The sequence below is a fragment of the Setaria viridis genome, chromosome 3 (genome assembly GCF_005286985.2).
Source record: "Setaria viridis chromosome 3, Setaria_viridis_v4.0, whole genome shotgun sequence".
Taxonomy (NCBI): domain Eukaryota; kingdom Viridiplantae; phylum Streptophyta; class Magnoliopsida; order Poales; family Poaceae; genus Setaria; species Setaria viridis.
The window spans coordinates 4,621,276-4,636,786 of NC_048265.2; the positions used below are offsets into that span (position 1 = coordinate 4,621,276).

Sequence of the window (15,511 nt, forward strand, 5' to 3'; positions counted from 1 at the left end):
GTTTAGTCCGTGTTATATCGAATATTTGGAGGCTAATTAGGAGAACTAAATATAAGTTAATTGTAAAACTAATTGCACATATAGAGGCTAAACGACGAGACGAATCTATTAAGCCTAATTAATCCATCATTAGTAAATATTTATTATAGCAACACATTGTCAAATCATGGACTAATTAGGCTTAATAGATTCGTCTCGCCGTTTAGCCTCCACTTATGTAATGAGTTTTGTAAATGTCTACATTTAATACTTCTAATTAGTATCTAAACATTCGATGTGATGGGGGCTAAAGTTTAGGGGGAGGAACCAAACACCCTCTGAACGGGAGGAGCCTGCCTTAAAAAAGTTGCAAAAACATTAACGGGTGGGTTTAGATGGGCTAAACTTTAGTAATAGCACATCTAAATATGCCCTAATTCATTTTAACATCAGCAACAGCATCTTTCCATGATTTAGACATTGATGATGATACAGTGTTTAATACGGACTTTCTGCCCTTAATAAATTGAAGGGGAAAAAGGGAAAACAAACCATTGTCTTGGCAGTGTTGTTACAATATAATGCTGATGCGTTTTTCAGCCATACACGTACACAGCAAGATTCACCAAGTGGCAAGTGCACATTTGCTCAAGAAAAAATATACAGGACAATGAAGATCAATCAGTTTGCGTGACAGAGTAGCTGGGTTCCCTGCTCTGATGGCGATGACGACCGGCTAGCTCTCTTCGTCCACAACAACGCTTGCTCCCGAACCGATCCCAAGCTCCATCAGAGAAGCCGTGTCCTCCTCCAGGAGTTGCGGCAGGGGGCATCCCTGTTCCAATATAGCAGTGATCATACAAGACTTCTATGCATGAAAGGTACAGCTCCAAACAGTTGCGGTTGCAGTTCATACCTCTTCCTCGACAAATAGTTTTACCCTTATGTCTTTCAGTTTAAAGAAGCTCTCGCACAGCGATTTCAACTTCCCAACCTGTAACGCACACACTAAACGACTTCAGACATTGCTTCATCTAGATGCGCTGAAGAAACAATCAAGGATCTCGAATTACTAGGCACCACAGTTCATTGTACTACTTCACAGCAGCCTAATTCACACATTGATAGTTGAATTGCTAAAGGACAGGTCGAGCAACAACCAGAAACCATGTTCCACCACCATTGCAAGATGTGACTAAAACATCCCAAGAGAAAGCAAACGACAACCCTGATAAATTGAGGATAGGCAAGTGGTACCAACAAGTACTCACAGTTGTCGTAGCAGGCAGCTTCTTTGTCAATGGTTGCTTTTCACCCATAGACGGCCCCACACATTTCAAGGTGATGCCTGCATGCAAAGTATACAAAAAAAATGACCCACTTCTTCCCTGCTGACTTATCAACAATGTAAATGTCTTGTCTAAATTATAGTTCAAGGACACTACTTATAAGACCAGAAGCCATCTTTTGCGGGCCCGATGTGCTTGAAGTTGGCTTCTCATCTTCGATACCATGAAAGGCCTTGAGTTCAGCAAATCTGCATCGACAATTTTTTGCTACCTCTGTAATTCAATTAATCACTGGTGATGCAAAAATCAGGTATCTGTTACATGAACATTAAAATGACAAATGAAGCCAGGCAGCTCAAACACATATCTACAATGAACGTAATCGATCCTGATTGGATAAATGACATCCATAAAATCCTCAGTCGCACATTACATAGGCTATACATGACCAACTGGTGCTCTCATTGTTAGAAAGATCATTGCATTTGCATGACACACAGGATCATGGATATCGATTCCATTGAATTGATGGATGCGCTATGCCATGATGCATTAACTGAATTTGCTCTTCTCAGCAAAAGAACTAAATCATAAAAATCAATGGATTATTTCTTCTCTAGGTCATGTTGTATGAGAATATAAGATTAAAAAACCTGAGGACGAGAAAAACTCCCACAAACCTACCTAGGGTGTAGCCGTTTGATCTCTTCTGTGTCATTTGATTGTGTTTTTCCCATAACAAGGCGAACATATCTGCATGTCACATTGCACCACAAGTATCAGAACTGAAAAATTCTACTTTAGGAAATGCTATTGGACATGTTTATTATAAAAAAAGAAATAAAAGTATTTAGTAACACTTTCTCTGAAAACCCAGAGAAAAATCTGCAGTTCACATAGAGGGGGAAAGCAACTTTAGATTGTCATTTATCCGATCTGATCCCCCAACCAGGGTTGACCAGCCATATAAATCAAAGAGGCCCTAAATACCATACAACAGGAAATCATCTACCGGAACGAAAGGATTAACTGACCGTATTTCTGATTCCCTCCGTTCACGTGGGCTTACCTGGATATGCAAGGATTAAGAACATCAAATATCTGCACAACATATCGTACCCTCTCAAAAAAGCATCCAGGGAGTTGCGCCTACCTCACTGCCATTAAGTATTTTAACTTTTCCTAGTCGAGCAATAAGCACAAATCGGGGAGCACCACCCTTGGCAGGATCGGCTATAGGATTATCAGAAAGCCTGACGTCCTTTAAATAATAGAAATCAGTATGGTCATATCAAACAAGAAGATTCCAAACAATAAGGGTAAATCTTTGAAACCAGCTCACCCTTAAACTTGGGAAGAGGTTAAGAGAATCAACTGAAGAGAAGTCATCGATCTCATTAGATCCTGAGGCACATAAAAGTCAGCATTAGCCAGCATATTCTGTTTTTTTCAGAAAATCAACGTAGTACATAAGTCAAAGGACAACAAAAACACCCCCACAACAGGCATACCTAACAAAAGGACTTGTAGATTTTCAAATGGCACGGCAGATGCATCATCAAGAGCTGATGGAAGATTAGATGGATACTTTACATGCTTGATCCTGTTTTTGTTCAAATGGAGTTGTTCCAAACTGGAAAAATAGGGGGAAGAGATGATCAATATCCATATTTCATATAACTGAAATCAAATGCAAAAGTATAAATCAAATTACAGGAAAAAACTTCATTATTTCAATTTTTACCTTTTTAAATAAGACAGTTTCACAATTTCATCCCATGAATCAATATGATTATCTTCCAAATTTAAGAGCCGCAATGTATTGAAACCTTGCACAAAATTTCCATCTGGAGTCTGGTGAAAGGGGAAACACAGTTAGTGGTACAAAATCATAAAGTAAGTGTACACTTTGCTGAAACAAGAAAAGCATGCACACAAAAACTTGAAAAGGATAATCCATTTAAAATAGATTGCACATTGGCAGTGAACCAGGCACAAGCCTCCAACAACATCTACAATACAGTTTTCTATTGCCACTGGACGCAGCTGAGATGAAATACAAGAAATGTAGCAATAGACATGGAGCACATGGAAACAGAGGTTTAATAGGAAATACTGACCATGATCGTCTTCAGCTTATTCGACATCAGATGGAGTTCGTTGAGACATGTAAATGAGACTTTGATTTTTTCAACCTGTTACACGTCAAATAACTTCTAATGTGATTGGCACCAACTAAGAAAGCTTCAAAGTGACAGGAATGGGTATATACCAGTTCCCATGTTACTCCGCAGTTGTTGAGAACCAAAATATGGATATTCTCTAGCATTGGACTTTCTATGACATCATTCTCCATGGTGTTGTTTGTCAGATTAAGAACTTCCAGAGATGCCAGAGCGTGACAAAGAGCCGATATATCCTGAGAGGGAGGGAGGGCCCAAAATGTTTAGGTACATAGCAAAAGAAGAAAAGAAGTAGCACAGAGGACATACTGCAAACATTTGGCAGTATTAATAACATTATTTATCTGGCTGTTCCTATCTATAGAGCCAAATGCATTGTATCTACAGTAATTGAAATTACAAGAACCAACCAGTGAGAGTACATACTTGCCATTGAGAGAACAGATTTCCAGTTAAATCAAGAAGCCTGAGATCTGAAGCAAGTGAAACAGACATCAGAGCTAATGAAAACGTAGACTCTAGCACAATGGTAGACCAACTAGCAAGTCTCTAAACAAAAACTGGATGAAGAACTGTCAGCTCCAGTTGGTACAGTGCAGTGTGGCTTATTGAACAAGAGCAAGTAAAATGAACAAGAAGAGTACAGTATCACAAACAGTATTTACTTGGAACCAAATTCTTGAGTTCATCCAGTGGTCCGATTGAGCTTACTCCCATGTAGGAAACTGATGCACTGGTGAGATCGTTGAAGTTCTTGAGCTTCTCCTGAACCTTGTTCTGGCCAACGAATTCAACTGACACACGCTTCTGGCTTGTTGAGAAGACATACATTTCATCTGAACAGTAAGCCATGCAATCAGCGATCATTGCCAACGAAGTCAACAAATCGCGATGATGCTCTGGAAGAGAAAAATGTGAAGGCAAATTGAGGGAGGGCGTCGGCACGCACTACACTAACCCTGTTCCTCCTTGGTGAAGTCCTCGACGCGGTAGCGGAGGCGGAGCGCCTCCGGGAGCGAGATCCCTTGGCTGAGCGCTGTGGGGCGCGCGAAGGATGCCGAGCGCTCCCCCGCGGCGACGAAGTATCTGCGGCCGGCGACCGAGCCGTCGTGCCGGCCGCCGGCGCCGTCGTCCCAGTCTACGCCGACCCAGTCGCCGGAGTGACCCTCGATGGGGCCCAGGTAGCGCACCGTGCCGACGCGGCGGGGGTCACCGGAAGCGTGCACGCGCTGGCCCAGGCGGAATCCGCCGCCGCCGGCGGCCATGGCTGGGATCACTGGTTGGTGTGGCAGCGGAGGAGCAAGCCGACGGTGACGGTCGTGGGCGTTGGGCCGTCGGTTGCATTTCATCATGATGGATGAGTGGTGGAGGCCCGGCCCATTGGGCCCAACTGTTTGTTTGCTTTTCTCGGCCCAAACCCAAGCAAACAGGCGGGTGGGCCATGGTGCAGGCGCCCCTGCCATAGCCAAACCTTGCCAACTCTTCACTTCCAACCGCGCCTCCTCTTCGCTTCCTCACCTACCTCTATCTCTGTTCTTCCTCTTCACCTGTGCTTCTCGATGGGTCCGGTATAGGAGCTCACCTCTGAATCCCCCGTTGGCTCGTTGTGGAACTCCACTCCGCAGTGCGGCTGGCATCGCCATCCTCCGGCGCTCGGCGCCGACGAAAGATGGGAGCAAGTCGGCGGGCCCCAAAGTGCAAGGCGGCGGAGCAACGACTGCGCCACACGGGCCATGACAGGAGCGGGAGGAGGCGGCGCGGCCGGCGGCCGAGCTCACGCTGAGATGCGACACCACGGCGAGCGCAGTAGTGTTTGCACGGCCATGTACTCTGCAGATCCATTTCTAGAAAATTGAAGCGGAAGCGGTAGTAATCAAGAACCCCATTTGCATATGCTCATTCCAATCTGATTTTCATGCGCCCTCCCATAAGCTAGCAGAGCCATTGTGCTGATGTCCACTCATCTCATTCTTCACGTACACGGCTAGCGTCCATGGCTCCACGCTGCTCTAAGCCTCGAGCTCGCCGGGGACCAGCAGATGGCGCATGGTCACCAAGTGCATGACATAGCAACGCTGCATGCGCGGGCTGCGGGCGGCCGCGAAGCAGCAGCACGAGGAGGTGAGCCACCGGGAGCTGCTCATGAAATTTATGGAGTGTGGTATTGTGAACTCGGCCATGTGATAGGGAGGAGGTTAGGGATGACGAGTGGAGCGCACGTCGGAGAAAGGGAGGTAGCAGGGAGTGGACTGGCAGGGGCAAAAGAGCCCTTTCGCATTGCTCATTCATGCTGGCATGCCTACGTGGCTTGCCACATCAGCAGAAGGGTGGCCATCCGTAACGATCTGACCACCATGCCTGCTCCGCGGCTCTGCCTTTGCGCTGCTCCTCCGCCTGCAGTTTCCTTCCTCTCTGCACTTCTTCTTCCTCCTCCAAACTGCATCAACGAACTCTAATCGAAGCCGGCCGCCATGAGCAGCATCGAGTAGTAAGTCCCTACCTCCCGCCTTCCCCGCTCTTCTTTCTCGGTTGGGATTTGGGAAGATAGTGATATTTGCCCACCAAATAATAAAAAAAAAAAAACTCGTCCCCTCTTGCTGCTTGATGCGAGAACGCTATGTACAAACCCAAAAGGTTCACATCCTGCACTAAAATTATATCAGTGGTGGGAATAGTTACAGACCATAACAATCGAGTAACGCGGTGTCTATAGAACTATGATGGATCTAAATCTTACAACTACCCTGATTTTTGTCAGTAGGAAATTGGCCACGAAAAAGAAAAAGGAAACTAGTCATTGGCGTTACTTTATTGGCATTGGCATCGCCACGCACTAGCGAAATCCCATTATCCGTAATGGATATATGCTAGGTTTCTTTTCCAACAGGAGCTGATTTGTATGATGATAAGACAGATCCTCATGGTCTACACATCTCATGTAATTTACATCACATAATTTAGAATGGATAAGCATACATGGCAGGTAGCAGATTTCTAATACTAATGGTTTGCATACATCAGATAACTTCGATAGTTAGATTGCTCATGCTTGGGAAGCAGCTAGAAACTGGAATTTTTGTTATTTATTACTAATTATTTGGTGAGATAGGATGAGTTGGATCGCACATTGCTTTACAAATTCTACTCATTTTTGTTCAGCCACCAGTTGTTGATACTGATGTCAGCGTTTCTTGTTCAGTGGGACACAGCAGGCCAGGAAAGGTTCAGAACAATTACAAGCAGTTACTACCGAGGAGCTCATGGAATCATTGTAATTCCTTTTAAACGCCGATCGTTTACAGTTTGCGATGATACCTGTTTACACACGATCATTTCTTTTCAGCTTTCTTGTTTTAGTTATTGGCAGTTAATTTCCCTTTTTCAACTTTTATACACAATGTGCCAGTCTTGGAACGTAATTGATATTGCGCACTACTCTTTTCAGATCGTACATGACGTGACAGACATGGAGAGCTTCAATAACATCAAGCAGTGTCTGAGTGAGATTGATAGGTATGCCAGTGACAATGTATGCAAGCTTCTTGTTGGGAACAAGTGTGATTTGGTCGACAGTAAGGTTGTTGATACTGAAAAAGCAAAGGTAAAGATCCTTTTTCTTTCTGATGCTGGCTAACAGCTGGCTGCACAACTTTTAAATGTAGGGGAAAAAATAATGAACACAATAGAAGAATGCATCTCTTACCATTACGAAAATCCAGAAACCACTGTGATTCTATTTTATTCTCGATAAACATACATACTTATAGGTTCTTCCGAAACCTCACAATCAGATCAATTGCAGGCATTTGCGGATTCGTTAGGAATTCCCTTTATCGAGACAAGTGCAAAGGAATCCATCAATGTGGAGGAAGCTTTCCTAACCATGTCATCAGAAATCAAGAAAAGGTAGTTTGAAAAATAAAACTTTTCAGAAGCCATTTTGTCCCGCATTTATCTGTCATGCTCGACACTGCAACATTATTGAACTCTCAGCATGCCACAGAAATGAAAGCTGCATAAAACTCTGTTAGTAGATTTGGCACTCTTTCTTTGGTGGGAAATAATGCACAACTGAATGCTCCTATTTTTCCTCTTCCACTCTTTACCCTTTTTTAAGATGAAGTTCATGATTACATATATATTCCTCCAGACCCATTTAGAATTTTACGGAATTTGAGTGGTTCTCACACAACCTGCTCGAGCTCCATTCATACTCATTCCCCATCGCTAAAAGGCATTCGCAGGGCAAAACGATAGGGGAACTGAAACTATGCTGATGCGTTTTCTCTTACCATTTTCTCATCAATTTACAGTTACAGATTTTTTAGCGATCTACTCGACCGACTCCTGAGCACTCTGGAGGGGCGACCCGGGAGGCGATAGCACCCGCACCCAACCACCCGCCTACCTGCCCGACTCCGGCAGCGGCGGCGCCGAAGCCAGCCCCCCGCATCACGCTCTCTCCCTCTCCACTCCCACTCCATAAACCCTAGCACTGCCGGTAGCCTGGATCTGCCGCCGGTCACCAGCCGCCGACCGCTGCTGGCAGATCCACCTCCCCTGAGCCCGAATCTACTCATTCCGGGCGCAGGGGTCCCTTCCCCAATGATGGCCGCCACATTCCCCCCTTCCGCCGCCCGGAGGACAGGGGGCCACGGCCGGATCTGTGTTCTCCCTCCCCTTGCTACCCCTTCCGCTACCGGAGGGCGGGCGGCGAGGGTGGCCGCGTCCCTCCCCGGCTGTCGGGTCCGCTAGGGGGCATTTCCGCCGGCCGGGGGGTCAGACAACTGGTTATGTGGCGGCATTCTTCGGCTCCTTGGCGCCCGGCGGTCCCCGTGCTCCTGGTGGCGGTGGTGATTTCTGAGGAAGGAACGGGGGTAGGCGAAAGCCTTGTGCCTACTTGCGGGTCGATGACAGCGACTCCCCCGGGCGCCGCTTCCCTTCTTGAAGGTGTCATTCATTCTCTTTTTCCTCCCCTACGGCAAGTTTCTGGGTGAAAACCTTGACCGTGTTGGTCAGACGACGGCGGCGCCAGTGGCGTCACCCCTCCCTTGAGGCGTCGTTTTTGAAGCTCAGCGGGCTCTTGCTACCGTCACTGCTGGATCGTTGCTGAACGCCGCCCCCGGTCGTCTCCGGCTGATCAGGGTCCTCGTGGTGGTCGTCTTGGGAAGTGTCTTCTTCTGCACCTGCCCTCGCTTCGATTCGTCCACCTCGCCCGGGTTGCTTAGGTCATCGTCATCTAGTGGATGCTTTGCCGTCGCGGTTGTGCTGGTTGGGTAGATGCTTTGCCACTGTTGTTGTGTTCGGGCGGATGCTTTGCCGCCGTGACCTTTAGCATCCTTGACGATGTTGTATCTTTTGGCAAGTTCAGGAGAGTGGCTGTGTCTAGGTACGTGGGTTCGAGTGTGCTTCCTCTTTGTTGTTTCACGTCGTGTGGTGGTTGTTTGTGTGTTTCTTCGATGTTTTTTTTCTTTGATCCTTTGTGCTCTCGTGCTAGAGCTGGTCAAACTCTGCTCGGCTTCATCAAAATTGTGTCTGTAAACTGTTTTCTTCTTAATCGAAAAGTGCTTGGGCACTCTAGAAAAAATAATTACATATATGCGAGCTAGCCAAATGATGAAAATTTTCTCAGAATTTAACACGTACCTTTCTGGCTACTTGAAATCAAGTTTTTAACTTTTGCTTTCTTAGGTAAATAATTCAGGGCATCCTCTTGACATTAATGTTTGCTTTTCTGAGTGCTGTGGGCGGATCAATGTGCTTTATGTCTCTTTTCGGTGCCTCTCCAGTAATACGGAGTGTGCATGCTGCCCTTTTGATAGTTGTATCCGTGATGGCACGCCTCTGCGTGCTGTTCTGAGGTGGATTTTAGATTGGGACCCTGCCTGCCTGATGATTTTTTTACTTGCCGTGCTACTGCCGCAGGATGGCAACCCAGACCCAACCTAGCGTGGAGAGGAGACCCACCGTCCACGTTCACATGAAAGGGCAGCCAATACAGTAGGAGAGCAGCTGCTGCTCGTCATAGTCACGGGCTTTGTCAAAAGCAAGCAAGGAAGGGTATACCTGCAGTGCTCCGTTCCTATCATCAGGGAGCACTTCAGTTTTGGTGAGTGGTTGGAGGGATGTTGCAAGACTTTGTCCGATCAAGATTATTGGAAGAATGCACTGGATGGAATGGAGGATACTAAAAACGTGTGTTGTTTTAGCTTTATAGATGTCCATCTTTTATACAGATTAGAATCAACTGCCACAGTTTGTATTAGTGTTATGCAGCAAAATGTACCATCTATTAATCTTAAAACCTGCAGTTAAGTGCATGATATACGGTGTGAGTGCTGGTTGCTGATTGTTTGAACATGATAATTAAGCTTACCTATCTCATCTTTTTGTCAGCCGGAATGCTGGGCTTCGTTTTTTTGTTATATGTAGGATTGCTGATACTTGATAAAACAATTGGCTCGATGATTTTGATATACAATCATATATAAGAAAACAATTGACTTGATGATTCGATATAATCATATATAACTGCTTGCTTTAGAGAAAATGTGAACATGAGGTCCAACAAAGGTACTATCTGACAAAATGAATCAACAAACTTTGGACTCAAAATGGCCATTACAACAGCATACACGCCTCTGAAATATCTCAGCAGGACGCACCACCCATACTAAGTTGAGCAGCATTGCTTCTTTTCAGCAGCAGCGTCAGCTGCAACATTGATCGTCTTACCTTCCTTGACGCCTCCGGCTGCCCCTGCCCCAGACTCGTCTGACGCCACGGGCTTCTTGCTGATGGCACGGTAAATGTCGCCCAGAATGAGCTGGAACGCCTCCTCCACGTTTGTCGCCTCCAGCGCGGAGGTCTCGATGTAGGATAGGCCTTCTGCCTCTGCAAAGTTCTGGGCGTCCTCCGTGGCAACAGCCCGGAGGTGTCTCAGGTCGGTCTTGTTGCCGACGAGCATGATTCTGATGTTGGAGTCAGCATGGTCGCGCAGCTCCTTGAGCCACCGGCTGATGTTCTCAAAGGTGGTGGGCTTGCTCACATCATAGACAAGGACAGCGCCAAGGGCTCCACGATAGTAGGCGCTCGTGATTGCCCGGTACCGCTCTTGACCTGCCGTGTCCCAGATCTGCGCCTTGATGATCTTGCCCTCAACCTGCAATATCAAGTCAACATTAGGCACAGGCAAGGATTTGCATGGTTAGAAGAATCAATAACACATTCAGCAACACTGCAAGCTGCATAATTTCTTGGTTAACTTTTTTTTTTTGAGTAATCAATTTCTTGGTTAACTGTGAATCTTCCTGTGACAAGTTTGTAAGAGGTGCAGTTTTGACTGCATCGAGTAGTTCGTAACAGCACTCGATTTCTTGGTTGGGACTGGGAGGGCTAAGGAATAAACTTAGTTGGGCAGGAACCCCATTCAGGGCTTGCAGTTGGAACTCTACTCTTTGGATCTCAGCAGGCAAGGCAACAAGCAAACAAAAAACAGATCAGTCTGGTAGGTACCTGCACTACAGGCAGGGTAGTTAAGCTCTGCACTAGGGGCAAAGATACTTGCCACTTGCGGAGCTGAGAGCGACAATGATTAAGGCTAACGTTTATCTACAGGTAATTAACATACACCGCTGTACCCCACTAGTGGTGGTGCAGGTGGAAGATCACTACATCATCAAATAATCCAATGAGATGAGCGCGTCTGGTGTGACACTGCTGAGCTGAGCTGGAGCCGAGTCATGCATCGATCTACTACTGTGACACCCGCGTGTAGTTAATTTGCACGAAGATGCGGAACGGTCACTCATGGTTTGTTTGCTTTGCTTTGCAGGAAAGACAGCAACTTTTAAGCCTGCTGGCAGCTTCTTTCCTTTTCTCTGTTTGTTGCAAACTAGTAGCAACGAACCAATGAAACTAGCCATGAGGTGAAGATTCGGATCAATGGTTTCTTTCCTTTACTAGCGTTGAGCTGAGCTAGCTGCGGAATCAATGGATGTATCAAATGAACAGATTCGGATCCTCCATTCAACAGGCAAGGGGAGCAGCCAGCTTGATAGATTGCTTAAAAAACATTCTTTTTGCACGGATGGGGGAGGGAGACAGGATCTGGAGTCTGATCCGGTCTATGAGAGAGGGAGATCTGATGATCTGATGCAGCAAGGTACTAGCAATAGAAAGAGAGAGCAGGATGGTGGACTGACATGGAGCGTTCGCGTTGCGAACTCGACGCCGATCGTGGACTTGGACTCGAGGCAGAACTCGTTGCGGGTGAAGCGGGAGAGGAGGTTGGACTTGCCGACGCCGGAGTCCCCGATGAGCACCACCTTGAAGAGGTAGTCGTACTCCTCTTCCGCACGCCGCCCAGCCATTGGAATGGATTGGATCTCCCCTCTCTTTCCGCTCGCTTCTCACTCGCTCGCTCCCAATCTCGGCAGTCGAGAGGAGGGGAGAGACCTGACCGAGCAGAGTGGCAGACTGAAGCAAAAGCAAAGCGAGGCCAAGGAAGCAAGGATGAAGGCCGCTGGATCTATTGCTCTGCTCGGCTGGTTCTCACCCACTCTGCAGTCTGCCCTTGCGGAGCAGCTGCCAGCTGCGGCTGATCCTCCTCGCTCCCTCGGTCTCCCCACTAGGAGTGCACGTAATTAATCGCGACCGGAAAACAGAACTGAATTATCCGCTAACTAAAAATAGCTGACCAAAAGAACCGGTCCTCGATTTTCGGTCCTAGTTCTCACCGGATTCCGGTTGAGGGAATAGTCGCCCTCAAACTCCTAACTTTGAAACTATGCAAAAGAAGATTTCTCATCACATCAAACTTGTGGTACATGTATGAAGTACTAAATGTAGACGAAATCAAAAACTAATTGCACAATTTTGTTGTACTTTGCGAGACGAATCTTTTGAGCCTAATTAGTCAATATTTGGATAATAATTCACAAATACAAACGAAATGCTACAGTGTGATACAGTGCTACAACAGTGATTTTGCATCTCCAAAGTTGGGCAACTAAACAAGGCCTAATTTGGTCTTGGACCCGGTTAAACAAAAAAAACTATGATATATAAGGATATGGGCCCACCAAAACATTTAGCCTAGGCCCATTATCACTTCAACCCTAAGTATATAATCGTGAAAGCGCCTTTCTTACTCATTTCCCTTTCTCCCGACGTGCACCCCTTCCCTAACAAACCCTAACAGCCCTCGAGGCCAACGAGTCCAACGGCGACGGCTGCTGCAGCGCGATCCTCCTAGGCGACTTCGTCTGTTTCATATACTTCACCGGCATTCCGTCGACAATGTTGTCAGCATCATCGTCCGCGTCGAGGTATGATCCAGATCTACTTTTCTCGTGTTTGTAGAGTGGGCGTCATCGTCCGCGTGGAGGTATGATCCAGATCTACTTTTCTCGTGTTCGAAGAGTGGGGATTCAAGGGTAGATGCGATGGCTTTGGGTCCTCTTCGAAGAATCTAGCTTAATGCATACTCGATTTGTCATGCTTCGAGGGGGATTTGGTTTCCTGCGACGGATTACGGGCAATGGTGAAGGGGATTGATCCATTTGATCTCAACTTTTACGGTTAGGAGGGAGTTCTGTGATATATTGTTGTTTTCCGCGTATAGGTTTTGTGTTTCGGTGATGTTGAGTTGATTTATGCCGCTCGATGCTGGAATTCTCGACGGATGTTATGGTTTGGTGTTGATCTATGTGGCTAGGAAGGGGTCCGTTGATTTACCTATGGCTTTGTGACGAAATGTTGCTATTTTCAACGAGTTCTTTACCCCTTTTTCCCATTTGTGTACTTTATGTTGCGATCCCATGATTATTATTATCGGTGATGTTGATGTGGAACCGCTAGAGGCTATTTTCAGTAGTAGGTTGCCATGTCATAGAGTCCTTTATATTCCATTCCTATACTATATATTTTATAATAGAATTGCATGAGCATCGACTAGACCCGCTTCCCAAGCTCTTGACATGTTAGTCACATGCATTGAATTTTGTGGTTGCTAGGCATGAGGAGGGTTGATTAGTATTTAGGGAGAAAAGAGAAACTAATCAGGTTGCACTTAAGTTGTGCCAATCAACATGTTAATGTTAAGGTTGAGGAGTGCTCTTTTTTGTATTTGATGAACATTTTTATGGAGGTAGACTCATAGATCATCTCATGAATAAATACACAACATTTACTGCAGAACTGGTAGCCACGCATGTTTTTCGTATTATGGGTCATAACTAGAGTTTTAAGGTTATTTATAAGAGTCTTAGGACGTATGTGGAAACTATTAGTAGTTATTTTGGTCAAATATTGTATACTATTAGAGTCCGTGTATCATAATCATAGTGCGGATCAGAGCCTGTGGTAGTACCATGCACAAAAAATGCTTGGATTCCACTTAAGCTGTCGCTGAGGAGACGAGGTGGAAGAGAAGGTTCACTGCCCACCTGATAGTGACTGGGCTCGAACTTGACATCATGTATAGGGTGCGCTGACGTAAGTTATTAAGGAAAACCTCGTGCTCTCGAATTTTTTTTATTTTAACCTTTTTAAATCTAAATTTTTAATAATAATCCGTACTAAAGGAACTAGCCTTTTTTGTCGCGCCAACTATTCTAGCACGACAAATACTTGAGTCGTACCATCAAATTTGGCGTGACCAAATGCCACGCTGGAACGAATGCTGACATGGAACGGTCGCGCCACGTGCTGCGGTGTGACTCCAGTCGCGCGTGCGTCCATGCACCGTGACGCACTAGCGGCTCGCTCCGTCTAGTACTCTAGTCATAGTGTCAGCAGTACCGACACCGGCTTCCAAGGCAAAAAGGCAGTGCCAATTGCTAAGTTCATGCATGTGATGGTGACCATGCAGTAGCACTAGTATCGATAAGTAAACAAAATGGTAGGCTCACTACACACATAGAGCTGCATCAAAGAAAATATTTTATTTTGCATGTCGTTATGATAATATTAATGTCATGATAATATTAATGAGTAGTACTTTTCTTATAAACATATATGTACGTACGAAGCTCAATATATTAATAAAATGACACCACGTGCTTATAAGTTATAAGTAAATATATATATCTAAATTGCTTTGACTCATATCAAGAGATAAGTACAGCTTATTTTTTTTATTTTTGGATTATCACACGCATGTGTTATGTCCGGCATCATCTTCCATTGACTTAGGTCTTGTTTGGATCCACCCAACTTTCTTTTAGTTAGCTAAAGTTTTGCTAGGGGTGTTTGGATCTAACTAAAGTTTAGCTAGGGGTGTGTGGATCCTCCAGCTAAATGATGTTGAAAAGGTATTTTTCTATTTTATTCCTCACTCCTACTATAAATACTTTTCCTGCAGAAAGTGGAGGGGTAGTTTGATCTTTTTTCACTTTAGTTGGGTTCAACTAGCTAAAGAAATCTTTAGATAGCTAAAATTTAACTGGTCCTATTTGGATACATAGCAACTAAATTTAGATAAGAAAACTAAACTGTAGATAGGAGCCAAAGCAATTTAGATAAAAAAATAAGCTGACAACTAGACTAGGCGCCGAGAGCTTCTTCTGTTTCAAGTAGGAGATTGTATTTGTTCGGTTGTTTTGATATTTTGTAAGAGATTAGTTAGGAGATTTGCTATTCGGGTTATTAGCTAGGGATTCAGTTATATAAACTAGAGAGTGAGGGCTAGTTTGGCAGGGCTTCGACTCCTTAAAAAATAGCTCCAGCTCTGGCTCCTACGGTGGAGCGGCTTCTGCAGTGAATGTGGAGCTAATTTGGGAAATGTTTGGCAAAACGGCTTCACCTGTTTTTTTATGATGAATTGGAGATGTTAAATGTCCAATATGCCTCTTGATATATGACTTGGTTGTTAAGATGAATTGTATGGTTGTCCTCAGTTTATAATTTTTATTCATATAAGATAAAAAGAAAAATGAAAAAAAATATTTCTTAACCAATATTCGTGCTTGCTAAAAAAAACTGATGTCATTTTTCCATTTTTAACGCATCTGTTTTCCTCCTATCCTTTCTTTATTCCGATTTCTTTCTTATAGTTTC

General features: G+C 45.1%; 3 protein-coding genes across 4 annotated transcripts; 1 reads left to right on the top strand and 2 right to left on the bottom strand.

The window, feature by feature from the left end:
- Positions 1-469: 469 nt before the first annotated feature.
- Positions 470-4,766, bottom strand: LOC117848805 (tubulin-folding cofactor E). The gene is made up of 15 exons (XM_034730354.2): positions 4,410-4,766; positions 4,117-4,287; positions 3,878-3,924; positions 3,541-3,687; positions 3,389-3,463; positions 3,013-3,122; positions 2,780-2,901; positions 2,611-2,672; positions 2,422-2,529; positions 2,303-2,337; positions 1,953-2,021; positions 1,425-1,516; positions 1,251-1,327; positions 896-973; positions 470-814 (listed from the first exon to the last, which is right to left on the bottom strand). The coding sequence occupies exons 1-15, from the start codon at positions 4,714-4,716 to the stop codon at positions 716-718; spliced, it is 1,599 nt and encodes a 532-aa protein (XP_034586245.1). The 5' UTR covers positions 4,717-4,766; the 3' UTR covers positions 470-715.
- LOC117848807 (ras-related protein RABD1) lies at positions 721-9,830 on the top strand. Of its 2 annotated transcripts, none has more exons than XM_034730356.2 (5): positions 721-860; positions 6,651-6,722; positions 6,897-7,052; positions 7,254-7,357; positions 9,377-9,830. In XM_034730356.2, the coding sequence occupies exons 3-5, from the start codon at positions 6,918-6,920 to the stop codon at positions 9,453-9,455; spliced, it is 318 nt and encodes a 105-aa protein (XP_034586247.1). In that variant the 5' UTR covers positions 721-860; positions 6,651-6,722; positions 6,897-6,917; the 3' UTR covers positions 9,456-9,830. The 2 variants fall into 2 exon arrangements, with proteins under 2 accessions (XP_034586247.1, XP_034586248.1); XM_034730357.2 differs by lacking the exon at positions 721-860 and adding an exon at positions 4,900-5,939.
- A 139-nt stretch (positions 9,831-9,969) lies between these two features.
- Positions 9,970-12,102, bottom strand: LOC117848806 (ras-related protein RABA2a). Its single transcript, XM_034730355.2, has 2 exons — positions 11,656-12,102; positions 9,970-10,613 (listed from the first exon to the last, which is right to left on the bottom strand). The coding sequence occupies exons 1-2, from the start codon at positions 11,821-11,823 to the stop codon at positions 10,125-10,127; spliced, it is 657 nt and encodes a 218-aa protein (XP_034586246.1). The 5' UTR covers positions 11,824-12,102; the 3' UTR covers positions 9,970-10,124.
- Positions 12,103-15,511: the final 3,409 nt, after the last annotated feature.

Coding starts and splice junctions, on each gene's coding strand:
- LOC117848805 (XM_034730354.2), bottom strand. CDS start 4,716: ATGGCCGCCGGCGGCGGCGGATTCCGCCTGGGCCAGCGCGTGCACGCT. Junction 4,288..4,409: donor CTTCACCAAGGAGGAACAGG/GTTAGTGTAGTG, acceptor CTTACTGTTCAG/ATGAAATGTATGTCTTCTCA. Junction 974..1,250: donor AGCTGCCTGCTACGACAACT/GTGAGTACTTGT, acceptor TGTGCGTTACAG/GTTGGGAAGTTGAAATCGCT.
- LOC117848807 (XM_034730356.2), top strand. CDS start 6,918: ATGGAGAGCTTCAATAACATCAAGCAGTGTCTGAGTGAGATTGATAGG. Junction 7,053..7,253: donor TTGATACTGAAAAAGCAAAG/GTAAAGATCCTT, acceptor GATCAATTGCAG/GCATTTGCGGATTCGTTAGG. Junction 7,358..9,376: donor TCATCAGAAATCAAGAAAAG/GTAGTTTGAAAA, acceptor CTACTGCCGCAG/GATGGCAACCCAGACCCAAC.
- LOC117848806 (XM_034730355.2), bottom strand. CDS start 11,823: ATGGCTGGGCGGCGTGCGGAAGAGGAGTACGACTACCTCTTCAAGGTG. Junction 10,614..11,655: donor TCGCAACGCGAACGCTCCAT/GTCAGTCCACCA, acceptor TTGATATTGCAG/GTTGAGGGCAAGATCATCAA.